This window comes from Miniopterus schreibersii (assembly GCF_964146895.1).
Source record: "Miniopterus schreibersii genome assembly, chromosome: 9".
In the NCBI taxonomy this organism is placed as follows: domain Eukaryota; kingdom Metazoa; phylum Chordata; class Mammalia; order Chiroptera; family Miniopteridae; genus Miniopterus; species Miniopterus schreibersii.
The window spans coordinates 79,494,837-79,515,859 of NC_138118.1; the positions used below are offsets into that span (position 1 = coordinate 79,494,837).

The window sequence follows — 21,023 nt, forward strand, 5'->3', positions numbered from 1 at the left end:
ACATACGTACATATACGCATGCACACACACACACACACACACATATATATATAAGTTCTTTGGTTAATCTTCTCCTGACCCTGTACCGCCCCCTTCCCTCTGAGATTCGTCAGTCTGTTGCATGCTTCCATGGCTCTGGATCTATTTTATTCGTCAGTTTACCTTGTTCATTAGATAGAATTAATATTTCCTGCTGTTCTTACGTTGCTTTATGATTCTGTGTTCCTTCATTAAAAACTTAAAGCACTCACTTCAGGTCTTTCTTGGTTTGGCTTTTTCCTTCTACTCAGATCAAATCATGTTTGCTATTTTTGCTTCTGCTTATGCTATTCTTACCATCACCTATTATTAAGGAAGGTCCAGATCAAAACTACTCATTCAGGAAAACTGTCCCCAACTACCTGAGTCTACAGCAGCTCTTGGGATTGCTACCATTCTCTCTTCCAGTTCATCTTCAATATTTTTTAGTAGTTCATCTTCAGCATTTTTTTAGTGGTAATTTTCTAAAATATGAATGTGACTCTGCGTATGAATTAGTGTGATTGTGCATTCTTCTGCTTCAAATCCTTTAATGATGTCCATAAACTTTCAAGATGAGGTCTAATCTAAGTTCCTTAGCTTGGCTAACAGAGTCCTTCATGATCTGGCTTTTGCTTAACTTTCCTATACTTTAGCCTCTAGGCCTGAAAATGAGGTGTATTGAACTCTTCGTAATTCCTATGAAGAACCAGGTTCTCATGCTTTGGGACCTTTATAGTTACCAGCTAGCCTGCCTGAGACACACATTCTCCAGCACCTACCCACATTTCTCACCAGACCAAGTCCTACTAGTCCTTCAGGATCTAAAGGATGATCTCTATCCTGGGGTCAGATCCTTCCTTCTTTGTTCTCATAGCCATCCTCTGTGCTTGCCTATCAGTTGTATTTATTTATCACTGTGTTATTATAATTGCCTTCTAACTTATCTGACCTTAGGTTCTTAGTTTTATAAACAGGGACCTTGTTTTTATTCACTTTTATATTCCTAATTGCTAGTACATGCATTGTAAGGATTCGATAATTATGTTGAATAAATGAAAGAGTGTGGTCAGTAAATCTACAAATAGAGACCTAAATTCCAACTTCAAAGCAAAGAAAAAAGTATTTAAATTTTGAAGTATCTCATTCTGACATGTGTTCATAGAATTAAATATTAAAATCTTTTGAACAGATTAACAAGATTCCTGGATAGAAGTAAGAAAATAAAAGTTTGTTCCATCAGTACACAGTCGCTTATCTCAGTAAAAAGGGAGGGGCAGGGGGCACTCAAACTAAGACATGAAACTTTAAAAATATTGGAGGGGAGGAAACATCAAAGCCAACATTTAGGACATGTCTGTGTAATCTTGTTACATCTTAGTGTTCTTGTTACAGTAAATCTAGAATCTAGGTATTTTTATACCAGTTATATTTAAAATATTTAAAACATTTAAATGATTAAGTTTTTAAACTTTTTCCTTGTATGTAAGAGGTAGGAATTAAGCAAGTGCTAGACCCTTATATCTGTGTGTATGATGTAAGGCTTTTGTTAAAAACACTGAGTAATAGACAAGTAAATTTACGAATTAATATCTCTTCCTTTTGTAGTGTGTTATTTATATTTAGAATTACCTAAATTTTAGGAGAAATAAATTTATTTTTGTCAGTGTGTAAAACAAGATACAATATACCTGTGTTTTAAAACCTAAAAGGGTACAGATTGAACTTGAAGTTATTTAGGAAAGACCAAATGTTTATCTTTGATATTAAAGTTATTGATATGAACTTTGGATCTTTGTAGCCTGATTTTTATTTTTTTTTAAATTGCAGTCACTAAGGGGAGAGATAGAATTCTGGTCATATTAAGGTAATTTGGGCTGAACTTTTCATTTTGTAAAGATGGGGGGAGTTGAAAGTAGATCCTACCAGGAATATATCTTAATTTTTCTCAAATTCTGATTTTGTTGGGCTTCCAGTCTATTACAACACCCCTTGATCAGTTTTGTTGTTGTTACTGAAAAGTATATTTAGCAGTTTTTAAAATAAGTTGCTGCTTTTCTCTTAGGGGGAAAAAATGTAATCCTCACCTGAGGACATGCTTAGAGAGAGGAAAGGAGAGGGGAGGAGGGAGGGAGGTTGGGGGAAAGAGAAACATCAATCCATTGCCTTCGGTTGCCTTCCATACTGTCCCTACCAAGGATTGAGCCCTCAACCCAGGCATGCTCCCTGACTGTGAATTGAACCCACAACCTTTTGATGCACAGGACAATGCTCAGCAAACTGAGCCACTCAGGCTGGGCTCCTTGGGAAAATTCATTAAAGCAAATATTAATATTCAAACCTTTAAAAATGATAATGGGATTTTAGATGGCACAATTTTGGTAACTTTATTCCTTGGAATTGGAACAAAGGCAAGAGACTATAAAGAATTCTTAAGGGTTCCAATAAATCTGCCCATTGGAACTTGTTTGAAGCATCTTGTTCCTCAGATATAGTTGGCTTCTAGAAAGAAGGTTAATTTTAACACAAATTATTGGATGTTGTGTTTATGTTGACTTCTTCATAGGCAGTGAAACAACAAGCAGTGGAGTTGTTGTAGTTTGGTTTTTCTTAAATATGAATTCTGACATAGAGATTTGGCATCTCTGTAACTAAAAGATTTTGTAAATATGTGCTTTTAGAAAACATGATTTGCTGTTTCTTGTTATAGCTGATGTTTGAAATCAAATAATACTCTTAAGACCTAAAGGTATTTTAATTAATATACATATATCTGTATTCACATGCTTGTAAGTGTCACAGTTATATCACTCACACCTAAAAATAATATTTCTTTATTCAGAGATTATATTTCATACTGGCACTGTGAACATTTCATTTGTGCAGGAAAAGATTCAGTGGGTGGCTAAGTCTTGTGAATCACAGAGTGTGGTTGATATTAGAATTTGGGGTAAAGAAAGGTTCTTATGAGATATATGTGTCTTTTCTTTTTGGGCACAGTTTCTTCCTCTGAAGGTGTATTCTAGTCATTCAGCTTTTACTATCTCCTGTGTATCGGCACATTGCTGGGAATATAGAGATGAATATGACATGGTTCTCTCCATCTGAAAAATCAGTCATATGCAGGGATTGACAAGTAACATGTTTAATTTTTAAATAATTTAATTTGAAATGTAAAATTATTTAAATTGTCATAATCGTTATGTCTAAATGTCTACTCTCAACTTAGTCACTATGTTACTGAGACTGCTCTTATCCAAAATTACCGGTAACCTTATTTCCAAATTTTATGGTGACATCTTTGGTATTTGATTTGACCCTTTGGTGGCGGTTAACACAGTTGAGTGATCTTGAGCCAATCCCCTTCCTCCTCACTGACTCATCTTTCACACTCTTTCTCAATCTCGAGGTTGTAGTGCTCCAGGATTCTGTCTAGACCCCCTTTTATGTAGAGTCTCCTTGGGAATTCTGTCATCCCCTAATATTGTCTATATGCTTATGATTCCAAAATCTATATTTTCAGCTCCAACCAACCCTAGAATTTCTGGATTCATCTATTTAGCTGCCTGCTGGACATTTCTCCTTGAATATATAATAGACACTTAACACGTTCAAAGATGCTTTTGATTTTGGCAGCTTTGGCTCTCCCAGCCTTTTCCTTCCCTGTTGTTCCCTGTTTCCTTAAGAGATACCACTAGCCATGGAGTTGTTCAAGCCAAAAAAGCCTAGGAGTTATCTTTGGTCTCTTTTTCCTTCATCAGTCAAATCCAGTCCATTAGCAGTGTCCTGACACTTCTACCTACAAAGCATATTCTGAATCCTTCTTATCTCTTCTTGCTTCTACACCATCTAAAGTTAGTGTGTACCCTTTCTTTCTTGGACTGTTGCAGTAGGCTTCTTACTAGTTTCCTTATTTTCACTCCTTCTCTTAGCAGTGAGAGCTATCTTTAAAACACAAATCAGGTCAGGTCACTCGCCTGTGTGAAACCCTCCAGTGGCTTCCCATCATACCTAAAATAACATCCAAATTTCTTTTGTCTGGGTCCCACATGATCTGGCCCTTGACTGCCTCCCTGACCTCATTTTCTATCACTTATCCCCTGGTCCACTACTTCACATCATTATAGTTCATGTCCCTTCTTTTCGTTCTTGGAAATAGTAAGTTCATCCCCACTTCTGGGGCCCACCACTTTTCCTAGAATACATCTCCTCTTTTCTTAGTTCAGTCCTCAAATTATACCATATGCCAAAGGTGGTTCTGGGAGTTGAGGGTAAAGCGATTAGTAAGACTTGGGGCAGACTCTGAGGTGTTTCTCTTCCACATTTTGTCTGGTGGCTTCCTTGAATATGCAGCCTGTAATATTTCCTCTGAAACTTCTTCAGCTCTCCCAGATGGCTTTTTCTTTTTTGATGCCACAATTTATACAATTCGTTAATCTCTACCTTGATGGAGCTTACATTCTAGTGTTGGAGGCAGGTTGGGGTGGAGATGGCAATAAACAGGATGAGTACAATGTATGTTAGATGGTAAGTGCTATGGAGAAAATCATAAAGCAGCAAAGTTCTGAGGTGATGAGTGGGGTTGTAATTTTAGGGAAGGTGGTCAGGGTAGGCTTTGCTGTGAAGAGTCAGCATCATTATCATCATTGTTTCAGGTTGATATAACTCTCAGATTCATGTCAGTATAAAATAAAAGTGCACACTTTTCACAGATGTTTTGTCCACGGGCAGTCTGTTTTCTTTGTGTTTCATTAGTTGCTTTTCAGTTTTCACAGCTCACATTTACTTCATTTTTACTGCTTGCCATCTTTAGCTTCCTTCCCTTTCGTGCATCCATCCATAAGCCTGCATTTCTTCCAATTCTGAACTTCAGTTTAATTAATAAAACCTGAAATACAGCACTGTGTAAATGCTTTATCCAAAACATTTTGTCTTTATCTGATCTAGGCTGTCTTAATCCAGTGACTGAGAAAGCAAAATTGACATTTTTTTCTTATTGGGATTTAAACTTGCTTCCTGTATACCTTCCTGAAACTTCATATGTTACAGCTTTCCCACCATTTCTTGTAATGCTTCAGGTGCAGGGCATAGTAATTGGCTTTTATTAAAAGATAGGAGGTTTTTGGTCTATATTTCATCAGGAGAGCTGCTGAAAATGAATTAAACTCACTGGGTCTTGTACCCCTCAAAAAAAAAAAAGTCTTATTGACATGTGTAGAAAAAAGTCTGCCTTCAACTTATTTGTAATTTACCTCTGATTTGTTGAGTTACATGTAAGTAACTTTTCTTTTTCCCAATCTTTTGCTCTGTTCCAATGGATTTCCCTTCCTGTTTGGACTAAATCCTGTCATACAATTCTTGGAATTCCTCGTTTACTGTTCTTCTGTGGATCTGTTCTGTTGGAATCTGGAACACTGGAATGATGGAAATGTGTTCTTTACAAAGTAGCTGTGAGTATACTAGATAATTTATGGAGACTTTTTTTCAGTCTAAGTTAACTTAAATTTAACTTACAGTTGGATGAAATGTGAGCCAAGGAAGACTTAATTTAATACATATTTTTAGCTCTACACATAGTAGGCTCTCAGATATTTGATTTTAAAATAGTATATTCTGATCAGTATCCTAATTATTGTATTTAAAATTAGGTTTTCAATTTAATTGGCTTCCTTGTCGTCTCAACATTTGGCTTAAAAATTAGTTTATATGAATGAAAAAAGGGTAAAAGGTTATTGATAGAATATTTACCTACATATGTGATACTAGTGAGGAATGCAAACTGTTCTTTGTTAAATCTGAATATATTGACTGAATGCTTTAATCTCATATGATGTTTTTTAAATGTGACAAAAACTTTTAAGAGAAATGAGTGCCTCTTAGGAATATTTTGCCATTATATTTTAATGATGAATAAGACCTACCTCTAAGTAAAATTAACCAGAAAGACTCTACTCAGATGGTCTGAACTATGGACAGTTTTTCTTGCCAATGGGTAAGTTAAAAATCAGACTTACTACACCAGTTTAGAAGTAGGCTTCTTTGAATTACTCATGCAGCTATTATATTGAGGTCATCAAAAAATCAAAAACCATACAGAAAATCAAATAATTTAAAACCTGGGTAAATCCGATTTCCCTGATAATGGAAGCAGTGGGATCGTGTGACATCTTGAAGTGACATAATTGGATCTGGTGTAACAGCATAAAAGATACTGTTTATTGGTTAACACTGGTCATGAGAGCCTTCAAGAATTTGTGGAGAAATTGTTTTAAACTCAACATTTTTATTTTATTTCATTTTATTTTATGAATAGGAAGACAAATTTCAAGAAATTCACAGCTGTGTTAGTATGAACAAATGGGATAATTAGAGTTCTTAGTACAATTTTAAGGGAATTTTATATTGTGACTAAGCCTTTGTTGTGTCTTTTTAAGTTGATTGGTCAGACTCTTATTGTTACTAACTTACCATAAATTGAAATCTTTGCTCTGAGTTACGACTTTAAAATTTTTATTTTATTTCCTTGGATTTTTATAATTGATCATTGTATTGTCAGTTAACTCATGCTAAATTCACTTTGTCCATTACTGCAGTTAACTAATACTTTTATTGATAGCATTATAAAATTCCGCTGGATTTTCTGTGAATAATAGTTTGTATAGTTTTCAAAAATAGGTTAATGAGGGAATTTGAAATGTGTGACAGAAGAGTTTTGTTGATATATGAATAACTTGGCCCTTTTTTCTTTTCTCAGCAACAGAAGAACCTTGAAGGCTATGTGGGATTTGCAAATCTCCCAAATCAAGTATACAGGAAATCAGTGAAGAGAGGGTTTGAATTCACACTTATGGTTGTGGGTAAGATATGAGTTCTCCCTAAAATTGAATTTTGATCTAAATGTGAAACTATTAATCAACTGAATGAATTTAAGAAAACAGTTGTCCAAATAACTGCAGGGATCATATGTTATATTTTCTCTTATTATGTGAATACATTTTAAAATTTAGTTTGGTGGTATAATGAGATTTATATATTTTCTTGTCTCCTTTTTTAAGATGGCACAATTTTGGAAACTAAAAGTTGAGAAGCAGTGGAGCGGGGTAGGGGGTAGAAGAGAACACTAGAGACGTTCTCTTCAGTTGGTAATGGTACAAGAGGAGAGAACATCTGCTGATTACTTATTTCTCCGGGATAATTTTTTTGTGTGACTTACATACTAAGAAGCATCATAGCACGTGAGCTTTTAACTTAAACATATGTGTTCTCAGTTTGAAAAAGGATAGGGTAGAAAGGATCGTAATCATGCAGAGTATTACCCCGGGAATTCGTTCATGGAGCGTAAGTCCTTGCATGAGTGAAACATGACTCGTTCTCTAATTCAGTTTCCTTTTTCCTGTGCTTGATCCTTCAACGACCTTACTCTGCCTGGAGTCCATTTTAAGGGATTGTCTAGGGTTATTTTGACAGTAGCTTGGTAACATCATCATTGTAGATGAAGAAACACATTACCATATATAAGATGAGTAATCTAAATTACAGTCTTAATCTTAAATGACTATAATATTTTCACCTTATATAGGCTGACTTTAGAACATAAATCTTAAGTATGATGCAGCTTTATTGTATTTCTCCTTTTTAAGAAGGTTAAAAGCAGGATAATGGATTGACTATTCTTGACAAAGAAAATTGAGTTGTTGTTGGGCCTTTATGTAGTGCACATTTATTTTTGCTAATATAGTCAACCCCTCGTATTGAATTAGATTAATTAAATTATCTACGAAGTACTTCTTCATTGAAGAGAAGGGTATTTTATCAATTAACCGTAATATTTAAGTTAGTTAGCTTGCCTGTCTCAGGTTGAATAGAAGTATAGTATACCTAGCTTTCAAATTGCTGCTATGGAGTAAAGGTGGGTCTAGATGTACGGGTAAAATGTCTATAGAACGTGCCTTTTCTTCCATAAGTTGGTAACATGATCATTACATGTCAAGAAATAGTACATCTTACCTTTACACATGCAATGTTAGTGATCTTAAATGACAAACTGTAGACAAACATAAGATCATTTTTTTAATTTGTAAGAAAATTTCCTGGGTCCATTAGGATAATTAGAAAAACTTTCAATAAGGTTTTGATATTAAAATTTTAGTTTAAAGAATAACTTCTTGAGCATATACTTAGTAGAATAATATGTGGGAATGCAGGCCAGCTAGGGTTTTAAATCCTGGTGAGATTTTTCTAAATAAAAAAATTATTTTTTTCGTTTTAAAATATTCTTCCTATAGAAACTACTACTTGTTACAAATGGTTTTCCATTAGAAATGTGATACAGAGGAGGAGGTGGAATTTTTTAAAACGAGAGAGATCATTATTAATGTTGGTGTATTTTCTGTGTATAAATTTGGGTGTATGAGATTTATAGAACTTAAAAGAATCTATGAATCATCTAGTTCATAAGAGCAAAGCCAGCCCTTCGGCTTTGAAAGGCACACCTTAACATCACTTTGTAGAATGTGCTCCCCACTCAAGAAAAATCAGTTCCTTGCTTCTCCTCTTCTATCCAAGTAAAATCATTTTTTTTGTTATGCTCCTGTTTTCTTTCCTGATACCTCTTTTTTTTCTTTCCCCTCTAGTGTGGTCACTGACCTTAAGCTGCCCTCTAGTTTCATAGAACCCTCCACTCTGATATTTCCACGAAAACTTAACTTTATCTGATTCATATTTTTCAAAAGGAATCCGATTTTCCTCCAAATTAAAGCTTCCATAGTGAATGCTGGCCTACTAGAAAGAAATTAGAGGAAAAGTCTAACCCCCACCCTCACCCCCATGGTATGAAAGACTAATAGTATTTCCAAGAATACTTGCTTTTTAAGAGGGAATGTTTATTGAATGATCAATTAGAATTTCAGGCTAAAATGTGAAGAATTTAGAGGAACATGGTGTGTAGAGCTCATAAACAGTATCTGTTGATTTCAGCTCTTCTTCAGTTTAGCAGAACTTATAGAAACTTGACTTACAACCTCCAAAAGGTGGTAGACCCTAGCCTAAGGGAAAAAGTACTTTTAAAAAATATATATATGTTAATTAATTGAAGGGAAAGGGAGAGAGATAGAAACATCAGTGATGAGAGAGTCGTCATTAATTGGCTGCCTCCTGTACAACCCTGACTAGGGATCGAGCCCGCAACCCTGACATGTACCCTGACTGGGAATCGAACTGCGATCTTCTGGATCCTATGCCGATGCTCAAATGCTGAGCCTCGTCCAGCCAGGCAAAAAGTATATATTTTTTAATGTATTAGTTTTTTAAAATTGTTGACAGTATTACAGATGTCCCCCATTTCCCCCTGCTTTGCCTCATTCTACCCAGCCCCTGCCCCACTCCAGGCCTTTACTCCACTAAGGACAGTACATTTAACCACAAAATGTGGTTCATCCATTTTTAAAATAATCATAAAATTTTCTATATAGACATTTAGATTTTCTGGTAACATGAGGATTTTTTACAAAAAGGTAGTTACCCTCTTGAGCTAGACTATAAAAATAGTACTTTTATTTGAGTATAGCAAGAAATATCATAAACATCCTCAAGACCTTCCAACTTTCCATGCATAGCAAGTGAAAACTTTTTAACTCAGTGAATGAGGTAATTATTGAGCGGCTGGTTGAAATGTTTGCTACTAGCTACACAGTAGAATTATTACTTAGCTCTTAGTGCTGGTGGTCAATTACTGTAATTAGAGTAAGTAAACCTTGTTTAGATAATTGCAGAACCAGGTCATAGGGAACCTGTTTAGCTTGCATTTTAGAATTAGCATGTACATCAGTCTGTATGTCAAGGGATACCCTGATAGATTTTGAGGAGATGAAATAGACTTATAGCAAATTCCAGGCCATATATGTATGGAATACCTTGGAAATAATCAGTATTTAATGTAGTCTAGACCATTCTTGTTAGATGAAATCTTCAGAGATAAGCATATTGAAAAGCAAAATAAAGAATAGCACCCTCCCTGGATAACATAATTTTTCCTATCTCATGGGTGCTATCTTCTCTTTATTTTACTGAATAAATCTGTACTTTTAAATTTCCCACCTATTACTTAACTCCTCACCATTTGACTTCTTAATATAAAATTGTTCTTATTAAAGGTCAGTAAAAGGCCTTCTCATGGTCTCTTGACTACTTTTTTAAAAATCTTTTTGTTCGGTGGTATTGACCACTTTTGTTTGTAGTTCCTTCTCACTTTTTCTGATATGCTTCTTGGTTTATCTGGTTGTTTAGGTTCCTTTTCACTGACCATCTTTATATGTTGGTGTAGCTATTATAAATAATTATTGGTGTGACTTTCTTCAAAACCTCAGACATTTTATGAATGTTTTATTCTTAGGCTTGAAATGTAGTATTTTTGAACAGTAATGGAATATGCATGGCTTTCATGGGCTAGACCTCAAAGATATGATTACATTATATAAGTATTCAATAGGTATTTGAAAAATATTTATTCTCTGGGTAGGAATTTTTTCATTTATTTTTAACAATCAAGTATATTATTCAGATTATTTCCATTTTTTAGCCACTTGGTTTATCAGTATCTGAGACGCCTGTTAGTCTTTCACTATGTGCTCTCGTGGTGCCTTGTACATATCTTTTTTGTACCATGTTCAGATGAAATGGTATATTATAGGTTTCTCCACCCAGATAGAAGGTGTGTATGTGGGTGTATGTATGTATGTATGTATGTATGTATGTATGTGTGTGTGTGTGTGTGTGTGTAGGGAGATTCTTTTCATAGCTGTGTGGTTTCTTGCTTTGGTCATTAATTATTGCATTTTTTACTACTTTTGTTTTATTTCACGAAAGCAGCAATGTATAATCCAGTGTTTCCTTTATGCTTAACTTTGACATCTAGGAATACATTACTGTTTAAAATGGAGGCTATTGTATCAGGTACATTACTTTGTAAAATTATAAAGCTAAAAAGAATCCTTGGAAACGTGGGTCTAATTAGATAAGAAAATGAAGACAAAGAGCTTACTCTAATAGGAGGTCTTTATTTATAGTATATTTTCTGATGTCACTTTCTTGTCCCCCGAAGAAGTACTTGCATAAAGCAAGATTGATTATAGATAGCGTTTGTTGAATATTAAAGTCAGTAACATGGCTGAGTTTAACAGATTAACAGATCCCCCCTGTTTCTTTCAGGTGAATCTGGATTGGGAAAGTCAACGTTAATCAACTCATTATTCCTCACAGATTTGTATTCTCCAGAGTATCCAGGTCCTTCCCATAGAATAAAAAAGACTGTACAGGTATGTATATTAGTTTTGTTAATTGATGACAAGCTATAGTAATGTTAACACACAAAATCACATACTGTAAATTTTATTATGCTTCCCTAGAGGTAGGTTTCAGAGTTGGCCTCAGCCAATGTAAAGTGGTAAACATGTTGATAAAAGAGAAAGAAGCGCAGCCAGTTAGAGGAATTATCTTGATTAAAACCTTCTAAATTTGTCCTGAAGACCCTAATAGAGACTACACGGTAATAATTATAGGAGTAAATAGTACCGCTAGAGTTATGCTGTATAGTATGGTAGCTACTTGCCATATGTGGGTTTTTAAGTTTCAGTGAGTTAAAATAAATAAAATGAAAAAATTTAGTTTCTCAGTTGCAATAGTCACATCTAAAGTGCTCAGTAGCCGTATGTAGCCAATGACTTCCATTTGGGCAGTGCATATATATTTTACCGTTGCAGAAAGTTCTGTTGGACAGAGGTGTAGAGAAAACATGACTCTGAAAAGCCATTATTATTTAAATACAGTGTTCTGTGTTAGAAACATAATACCACATAGTGGATGAATGGCAGTAGCAATACCTTAAGGCTCCCGAGCTATGTGTGGTCTAATTTAGTAGTTTTCAATATTGCATGTGCATTCAGATCACTTGGGGAATTTGGTAAAATTTAGTTTCTGTTCTAGTAGGTCTGAGGGGGGCTGAGATTCTGCATTTCTAACAAAATCCCAGATGATGGCAGTGATGCTGACCCATAGACTCTAGATCTGTCTGCACTGTCCAGTACAGTAGTGGTTGCCACATGTGGCTGTTGAGCTCTTAAAATATGGGTAGTCCAAATCCAGATGTTATGCAACTATAAAATACTCCTCCCAATTTTAGAACTTAGTATGTAAAAGAGAGTGTAAAGTGTCTAATAATTTTTCTTATGTTGATGGCATTTTGCAAAGATAATATTTTGGTTATATTGGGTTAAATAAAACGCATTAATCTATTACTTTTTAAAGTGGCTACTGAAAAATTTAAAGTTACTTTTGCGGTTTACATTACATTTTTGTTGGGCAGCACTACTTTAAACTATTGATTGAAAAGTTGTTGGTGGAGTAATGCAACACATAGAGAGGACGATCTGGTTGGAGCAGGCTTTACTGAGGTAGTGGTGCTGGATTCAGAGGATTGGCAGAGATCATCCCCATGCACAAGGTGGAAGGAGCCTGGGAATTCTGAGCAGAAACATATATCAACCTGCAAGATGCAGTGTGGAAATTAGGTCCCTAAGAAGTAATTCTGTGACATAAATACTTTATTTCTTCTTTTTAAAGCTTTCTCTGTTAGGAGTATTTTTTTATCCCTTATAGAGCTTGAGATTTCAAATTACCTCGGGAGTGTGTTCTAAAAACTTGCTACTAACTACATTGCTTATTGTGACCGATATTGGATATTTTACCTAAGCAAGAAGTTAAACTTTGAACTTTCTTAATGTAGGTATTTAAATTCAAGATCAGTAAGTGATGTAGAAATGTTAAAGGAACCCCAGTGTAGATTCTTAAGTTTGGGAATACTTAGTGTAAAATATCTGTTAAATCTTAATGTTCATGTACCTACCAAAAGTGTTCTTGGCGATTAGTGCTAGTGAGGATGTTTTCTGAATCCTCCTAGTAATTCTAGCACCTAACAAAATGCCTGGTCTGCATTAATAATAAAATAACACCTAGTGAGTCTTTAACATCTTCCAGGTACTGTTCCAAGGGCTTTCGATGCATTAACTTACTTAATTCTTATAAGAACTTTATGAAATAAGTGGTAGTATTATCCCCATTTTACAAATGTGAACATTGAGGCACTGAGATGGTGATATGCCTGAGGTCATTAGAGTGACAGAAATAGGCTACAGATAGAAGCCGTCTGGTTTGGTCTCGCATTCTGTTGACCTATGCTGTCTCTCTATTGTAGATAATGAGTGCTAGTTTAATAGGTTAACCTATTCTTAATAAATGGAATAGCTTTTTTTTGTATCTACTCCTTTTTAATAATGTTTGGTCCAACAAACTGTCAATTTTTTTATAGCTTATTTTACCTTTTCCTTTATAAATCTGACATAGGGAGATATTTTCCCAGTTAGGCAATTTAAAATGAAGACCAAATGATTTGATCATTGAGTTACTTCTTTATCATAGTTTTGTAACATGAAAATGCCTCTGTAGGCCATAAGGCTGATCTCTCGGATGCTGTGCTAGATGGTAAGGGATACTGAAGTGGGTGTTTTTGTAATTGTACAAACATGGTGTTTGCTGTTGCTTATTAGGTTTGAATTTGCAAGATGGACTCAGGATGCTGTTGACTTTCATTTAAGTGCTAGGCTTGAGATTCCAGTAAACTGCTGGGTGGATGATGGAAGCCAATTAACTCATGAAAGTTTTGTAGTTTACCATGTTTTATTTTACTTTGTTTAATAAACACAAAAAATAATATTTCTAGCTCTTGAAAATCCAAACGCTCATCAGCTGTCCAAAAAAAGAGGAGGGCGAAGAAAAGTCTGTGATGTGGCCAAATAGGGAGTGAGATTTCAATAAAGACCACGCTTCACTCTGCAAGAAATTCCTTGCCGTTCGATCTTAGAAGGAAGGAGAAGCTGCTACACTGAGCAGAGTGATGATCCTGGCTTCCTGTTGTATAAGTGGTTCCGATTTGAGTGAAGGGTGGGCTCAGTATTGGAAGTCCCTGAGATTAATTCTGGCCTCCTGTCATGGGCGTGTTAACCGTATGTTCTGCAGTCCCAGGTGTGAGCTGACACTCTAGTCCTGGAGTTCTTTATGCCAGTGCTTCTCACACTCAGCTGTGTGTCAGTCATTTGGAAGGCTTGAGAAACCACATTGCTGATTCCCCCACTGCAGAGTTTGCTGTTTAGTAGGTTTGAGGCGGGACCCAAGGAATTTACATTTCTAGTAAGTTCCAGACTATGCAGCTGTTAGTCTGGGTCTTAGACTTCGAGAGCCACTGCTCTGTGTTGTTGCTCGCCTGCTACAGACTGGTGTCATCCTCTCTATGGGAAAGACCAAGAAGGAACCGTTTCTCCTTAGTTCTTTTAGAATATTTCAAGTTGAATGGAGTAGCTCGTGTTACTTGCTTTCATTTATATGTATTTCCTCCAACAAACTAATGAAAGTGAAGTGATAGAAACAGTTGAACACTTAGCTCCACTTTATGTTCCAGTCTCAAATATAGATCCTCAGGTTAACAATATTTTTAAGAAAAATGTTTTATGTATGGTAGCAAATTTTAAATTTTTTATTATATTTAAAAATTTTTAAATCATATTTCATGTCAGTGAAAGATTGCCAGATATTTCTAGGGAAAGACTGTCCTTTATTCTGAGACTAAATCCATTTTACTTTCTTTTGTGTATTGACAGTGTTAGAGTTTTTTAAGTTATTAGTTGGAAACCTTATGTTGTTCCCCTTTAAAACTTTTTTCCTTGGTTTGTGAAGACCTGCAAGTCACTATTATAGGTTAAATGGGTACAAAAATTTGGGCGGTAAAAAAAGGTGAATATAATGAATTCTGTCCCAAAGATAACATGTAATAACCTTTTTTTTAATCCTCACCTAAGGATATTTTCATTGGTTTTTTAATTTTTTTAAGAGAGAGAAGCATTGATGTCCAAGGGAAATATCAGTTGGTTGCCTACTGTGCGTTGTCATGTCCCGTACCGTCTCCTCCCCCCCGCCCTGATCAAACTGGCAACCTAGGTTTGTGCCCTGACCAGGAGTCAGACCCACAACCTTTTGGTGCATGGGACTATGCCCCAACCAGCTGAGCCCCCCCTGCCAGACTAGACCCTTCGAAACATTTTTATAGAGTTTAATTAGGAACCTCTACTGTTGACGTTGTTCCAATTTTGGTATTTTTTTTTAACTAGTCACGGAACAGACATTTGTCTTATACCAGGTTTTGCTGCTACGGTGATGATGGTCACAGTCAAAATTCTCAAGGATCCTCACAATCAAGTGAAGGATGTAGCAAACAATTATGATTTAGTGAAAAAGATGCTGCCGTAAGGTGCTATAGAGGTGACCTTGGCAAGGTAGATTTTAGTGAAGTGTAGTAGGAATCAAGGGCAAGATGGCAATGGGCTGAAAAGCGAGTGGTAAGTGAGGCAGTGAAGATGGGATAGCTGTGAAGAAAGGGATGAGAGGGAATACCTAGAGGTTAGAGTGTAGGGAACTGAGTCATTTGGTTTTTATTACACAAAAGATCTGAGAATGTTTATATCCTATGGAGACTCAGCCCCTAAGGGATGAGAGGTTGAAGATACAGGGGAAATAGTCTAAACAGTTGTCAAGATGACTCTAAAATGGAAAAGGATCAGATCCCCAGAATGCATTGAGAAATTAGACTTAGGAAGAAAGGAATCTATTCCATTGAACAGGAGGGAATATTCAGTGATGCTTCAGACAAATTGGAGGTGCTCTTGTCTTCAAGGAGAGAGAAGGTTCCTTTCCTAGCATGGTCACAGAGATAGTCGGGTAGAGCATGGGAAGAGCCACACTGGGAAATGAGACTAAGGAGCACATAAAAGGGTTATCAGACAGCAGGAAAATTCCTGTTGAGATTGAAGTTCATGAATTCTATAGAATAGAAAGATATCTGAGCTGGACAGGAAAAGATATAAAGGGTTTGGGAGGGGCTGCTAATAGAAAATGAAAGGCACAAGGGACTTAAAGTCTCAGTGTAAGGAGATGGGAATGAGGTGTAGTGGTTCAGAGAGTAGAAGGCAGAATTAGACTCTTTAGATAAATATCAGTAAACTAGTTCTGGGTCTTGGTGAGAAGGTGGTTGTCTTAAGGCATAACTGTTCTATTGGTCATTGCTTCTTTTAGTGTCTTGTGGAACATAATGAAGTATTCAAGATGATGTTTGTCTTTAAGCCATTAAATAATTAAAATAGTTTTTGTATTTGGACTAAATGGAATATCTCAGCCTCTGGATGTTGAAGTCTCTGCAGCGCTTTGGCTGTAATGCTGAGCAGTGCTTAGACAGATAAGCTCTTGACAGAAAATTCTAACTTTCTCAAAATTTAATACAATTAATTAATATTTTTTTATTTACTATAACAAATGACTTAAACATTATGTTAGAGAAGTTTAGTGTATTTAACAGTCTTTTGAAAATGAAAGAAATGAAGCAGTATAAACATGGAAGGTTTGACTTTTCCCTCAGATTGAAAAACAAAACAATACTAGAAAACAGTGCCTTAGATTTCTGGAATCTAGGAATCCAAAAGAGGCATTAAACATAAACAATATAAGTCCTTTAGTTTTATTTTTCAGAGAGAAACAGTTGAAAATGTCCTTGATTCATTCCTTCAGTATTAAATTATGCATTTAATCTTAGAGAACTCTGAGTGATGCCATAAAATATGCTGATGTGACCTGCTTAAGTAAAGTGCATGGGAAAGTGGCCATTTGGAATAGATTTGTTAAGAAAAGTTTGAAATTCCTGGACTTGCACTGATTTGTTTTCCATGGATCCCATGAGAATACTTGTAGAATCAGATGATAGGATACAGTTGGATCCTGTGAAGGGCACTCATTTACAGTTATGTTTTCTGGATTTCTTCCATATGTTGCTGTCGTCTTTATATTTGACCATGTATGGGTACACAGAATTTCATAGGCCAGAGGAGAAAAGAAGCTTTATAAACACACTCTTTAAAGTATGTAAAATACAGACCTTTATTTTTCTTATCATGTCAATAAACAAGTTGTACTGGTTTTTTAAAATAAAGACAAGGAAACAAAGATATTAAAAATATATGCTGTTAGGATGTATGATTAGTGTACAATTTTTAACTGAAGGTTTAGTAATGAGAATCAAAGCGTTTGAAGTAAAATTGGGAGATAATTCATATAGAACAATTATATTTTTGTATCAGTTTCTAATATGTAGTACTGTGTCATTGAAAAGAATTATTAGGTAAAAGGGTGGTGTGATTACTTTGGATTTCTGCTTCAATGACAGTTTCCATAAATGAATGACCTGTTTTTATGAAGGAGTTGGAGGTAAATCAGGATGTATAAGATACTAGATTTGACCAGATTGTCTTTTAAAAAAAAAAAATTTAAAAATGAGATATAATTGACATATAACCAGATTGTCCTTTGACTAGAGGACCACCAGCTATAGGAAATGTGAACTTGCTAGCCACTTTTCAGTGCCTGGATCTTTCCTGATTGCTTTGGACTAAATGTGCAGTATCATATTTGAAAAGAGAACTGGATCTTAGCCATAACATAAACTCGAGTGTAAATAATTACAGACATGTTGAGAAAGATTTGGGAATGGTAATAAGTTCACTTGAGTAATTGGTTTGAACCAAAGTAGATAGAGATAGTCCAGCAAAGCATTTATTGTAAGTGGTAGATTAGATGTACTTGTCTGTTTAATAACATTTGATCCCTGAATTACTGAATCATTGGCGCACACTCTTTGTATTATTAGATGTGCATTTAGGTTATATAAGTATTAGATGGCTTTAGTGATTACTACTATTTATCAGTTCCTTCTTATACCAACTGTGAGCCATAAACCCACTATTTACATTGTACTTTTCTTTCAAGTAACCAGGTCTTCTAATGTCCATAATAATTGATTCTAAAGAAAATGTGGGAATGGGGAGATTTAATTTACAAAAAGCTTCCCGGTTGGTTTTGATTAATGCTAATCTCCCTACTGCTTACCTTTTAGAAAACCGAAGGTGTAATGTTAGGGTATTAATATCTGCACCAATTACTCTTACAGGTGGAACAATCCAAAGTTTTAATCAAAGAAGGTGGGGTTCAGTTGCTGCTCACAATAGTTGATACCCCAGGATTTGGAGATGCAGTGGATAATAGTAATTGGTAAGAAGGGTTTGTCATCACTGCTTTCCATTGCATTTGAGGTTCGGGGTGGTTTTAGGCTCTTTCTGCTTAACATTTTAAAATTTCACGTCTTAGTAAAGGCCACTAAACTTTAAGTGCTAAGACTGGGGTTCATACACCAACTTTGCCTCTTACTTAATGTTGCTTAACTTCCTTGAACTGATTTTCTTTCCTATAAAATGGAGATAATACTTATCCTGAATTATTTTGAAGACAAATTCTAAACAACATATATACAAGAATTCTGATTATAAGAAATTTAAAACTTTTCATTCTCTACTATAATTTATCTATTTGTATATATTATTTTCTATCACATTCTAATTTAAACCAGACTCTAGACCTTCAGTTTTTCATACATCATAAATGAAGAAAACATCCATGACACTTTAGTTGGAAGTTTTAATATATTTTTTTAGTTCCATGTTTTGTTTTGTTTTTGAAGTGAATTTCTGTCAACTTTAAAAATATCCAAGTAAGGTCATCATGGGAGTTCTGTATTGTATATAATACGGAAAAACTCTTTGGATATAATTTTTCATACTGTAAATTGTCTTAGCATTAATATACTTATCAGTGCAAATATGATAATTTAGTTATGTTTTGATTCTAAACAATTTTCTTTCAGAAAGTTTAGAAGTAATGAATCAAGATTTAGTCAACATAATTGATACTTGTGTTTAAATCAGTATATGTAGAATATTTTGACATGTCTTCTACTGGTTAGATTGACTTTGCCTATTTAAAATGATTGATTATTGCCCTTTAACAGTCATCAGTTGTACATTTAAATGTGGAATTGCAACTTAATTATTTTATTTATCTGCATTCTATAGCTGGCAGCCTGTTATTGACTACATTGATAGTAAATTTGAGGACTACCTAAATGCAGAATCTCGAGTGAACAGACGTCAGATGCCTGATAACAGGGTGCAGTGTTGTTTATACTTCATTGCTCCTTCAGGACATGGGTCAGTACCTTGATGCTTCTGGTAACCTGTTGTTGTTGTTGTTTATACTCAACTTTGGGTTCAAATTTTAGTATTCCAACTGTGGTGTGCATTTAACTATACCAGTTGTAAAGTCCCAAGTTCCATGTAAAAATGGCTTATAGGAAACCTTTTTTGCATGGCCAGCGTGGCTCAGCTGTTGAGCTTCGACCTGTGATCCAGGAGATAGAGGTTCGATTCCCAGTCAGGGCACTTGCCTGGGTTGCTGGCTCGATCCCCAGTAGGGGATGTGCAGGAGGCAGCCGATCAATGACTCTTGTCATTGATGTTTCTCTCTCTCCCCCCCCCCCCCCCGAAATCAATAAAGACATGTTCAAACCAACTAACAAAAAAAAATACCCAAAGATGTTATTTCAATAGATCTGATAGAGAAGGTTACAGAAAGACTTAAGTACCAAAGTCCTCATGTGCCATTTTTGTGGTGACTAAATCTGTTTGGCTTCTGTTTCACCTGAGCCATCGCAGCCACCTTGTTTAAGTATCATATCGTCAGTACTAACCTTCTGCTTATCAGGAGTTGAGAACTCTGTCTAGACATTCATCTGGTGTGGTGGTTCTGTTTGTTAAAAGGCCAGCCTGTACGCCCTTTTTTGTTGTTTGTACTTCCTCTGTCATTTTGAGTAGATATATGTGTCATTGGCAACTGCAGATGTTTGTAATTACTCTTCTTTAATCTTTTTCTTTTGGTAAATAACTCAGCATAACTCAGTCACTTGATGATTGTAACCCCACCATCTCTCCACCAAAAGGAACTGGATAATCCAACACCCAGATTACAGTAGTGTACACCAGCTCCTTCATAAGAGTACCTTCCTGTTCTATTTCCTGCTTCTTCCTCCACCCTTTGCCCATTATCACTACATAAAGCCTTAATTATGTAGTTTATCATTTTTTTGCACTGTCAGATTGTAGTGGTGCAAATGGTTATTTCTAATATTCGTCTATAATGAAAAAAGCACAAAATTAACTCATCTCAAAAGGCTCAAAAAAAGTAATGTCAAAAATACAGCTCACTATGGCCTTTTATGAGTTCTTGTTAGCTTCTCCCTGAATTTATATATTTTTAGTCATTCTAGTTTAACTTGTAAGGGTTTTTTCCTGGACACCCGCAGAGTAAAATCTTAATCTGTGGTTAAGTCAATAGAAATTGGTCAGTTTATATCCAGTTTTATTATTTTAGGTCTTTTGGATTCTCTCCAAGATTTAGTAATTCTCATGAAATCACATTTTTTTCTATCCCCCAGGGGAAAATATATTTCTTAAAATTGCATGGGAAATAAGATTTTTTTGAGGAAAAATTTTTGATATGATTCAAATGATGTGTAGTGGCTTTGGGCCATTTATTGTTTGTCACAAGGACTGGGAGTTCAAAATTTTTTATTTCCGATGTATAAAAATGTGCTTTTGAATAGTTTCTCAGCTTAACTATTTTTGGAAATGGAACAAAGTTTTGTCCATTTGTATGTGCTGCTGTGCATTCAGTGAAAGAACATGACACTGAATTTTATGTAGAGAGTTGCAAATCCCCTGCTCACTACACACTGAAATTCCAGACAGTACAATACGTGAATCAGGGCCTTTCTATCTCATACGGGTATTCCCTGGATTCCCTTTTTAGAAGAATCCTGTTTTTGGAGTAATTGTATATTGTTCCAACAATGTATTTTCAGTGCCCCCCCCACCTCACCCCATCAATGTCATCACTGAGCACGCAGCGTTAATTTATGATTTCAGCTATTGTTGCTTCATTTTATTTGTTCAGTGGCAGGTAATTGCTAT

The 21,023-nt window shown here is 35.3% G+C and overlaps 1 protein-coding gene across 1 annotated transcript in view; it reads left to right on the top strand.

Annotated features, from left to right (window-relative positions):
- SEPTIN7 (septin 7) overlaps window positions 1-21,023 on the top strand; it is a gene marked incomplete at its 5' end in the record, with an annotated part of 50,555 nt that overhangs the window by 8,356 nt on the left and 21,176 nt on the right. The window contains 4 exon segments of the mRNA XM_081146586.1: window positions 6,773-6,875; window positions 11,224-11,330; window positions 18,113-18,213; window positions 19,071-19,205. Of these exon segments, the coding sequence (XP_081002712.1) occupies window positions 6,773-6,875; window positions 11,224-11,330; window positions 18,113-18,213; window positions 19,071-19,205 (446 nt within the window).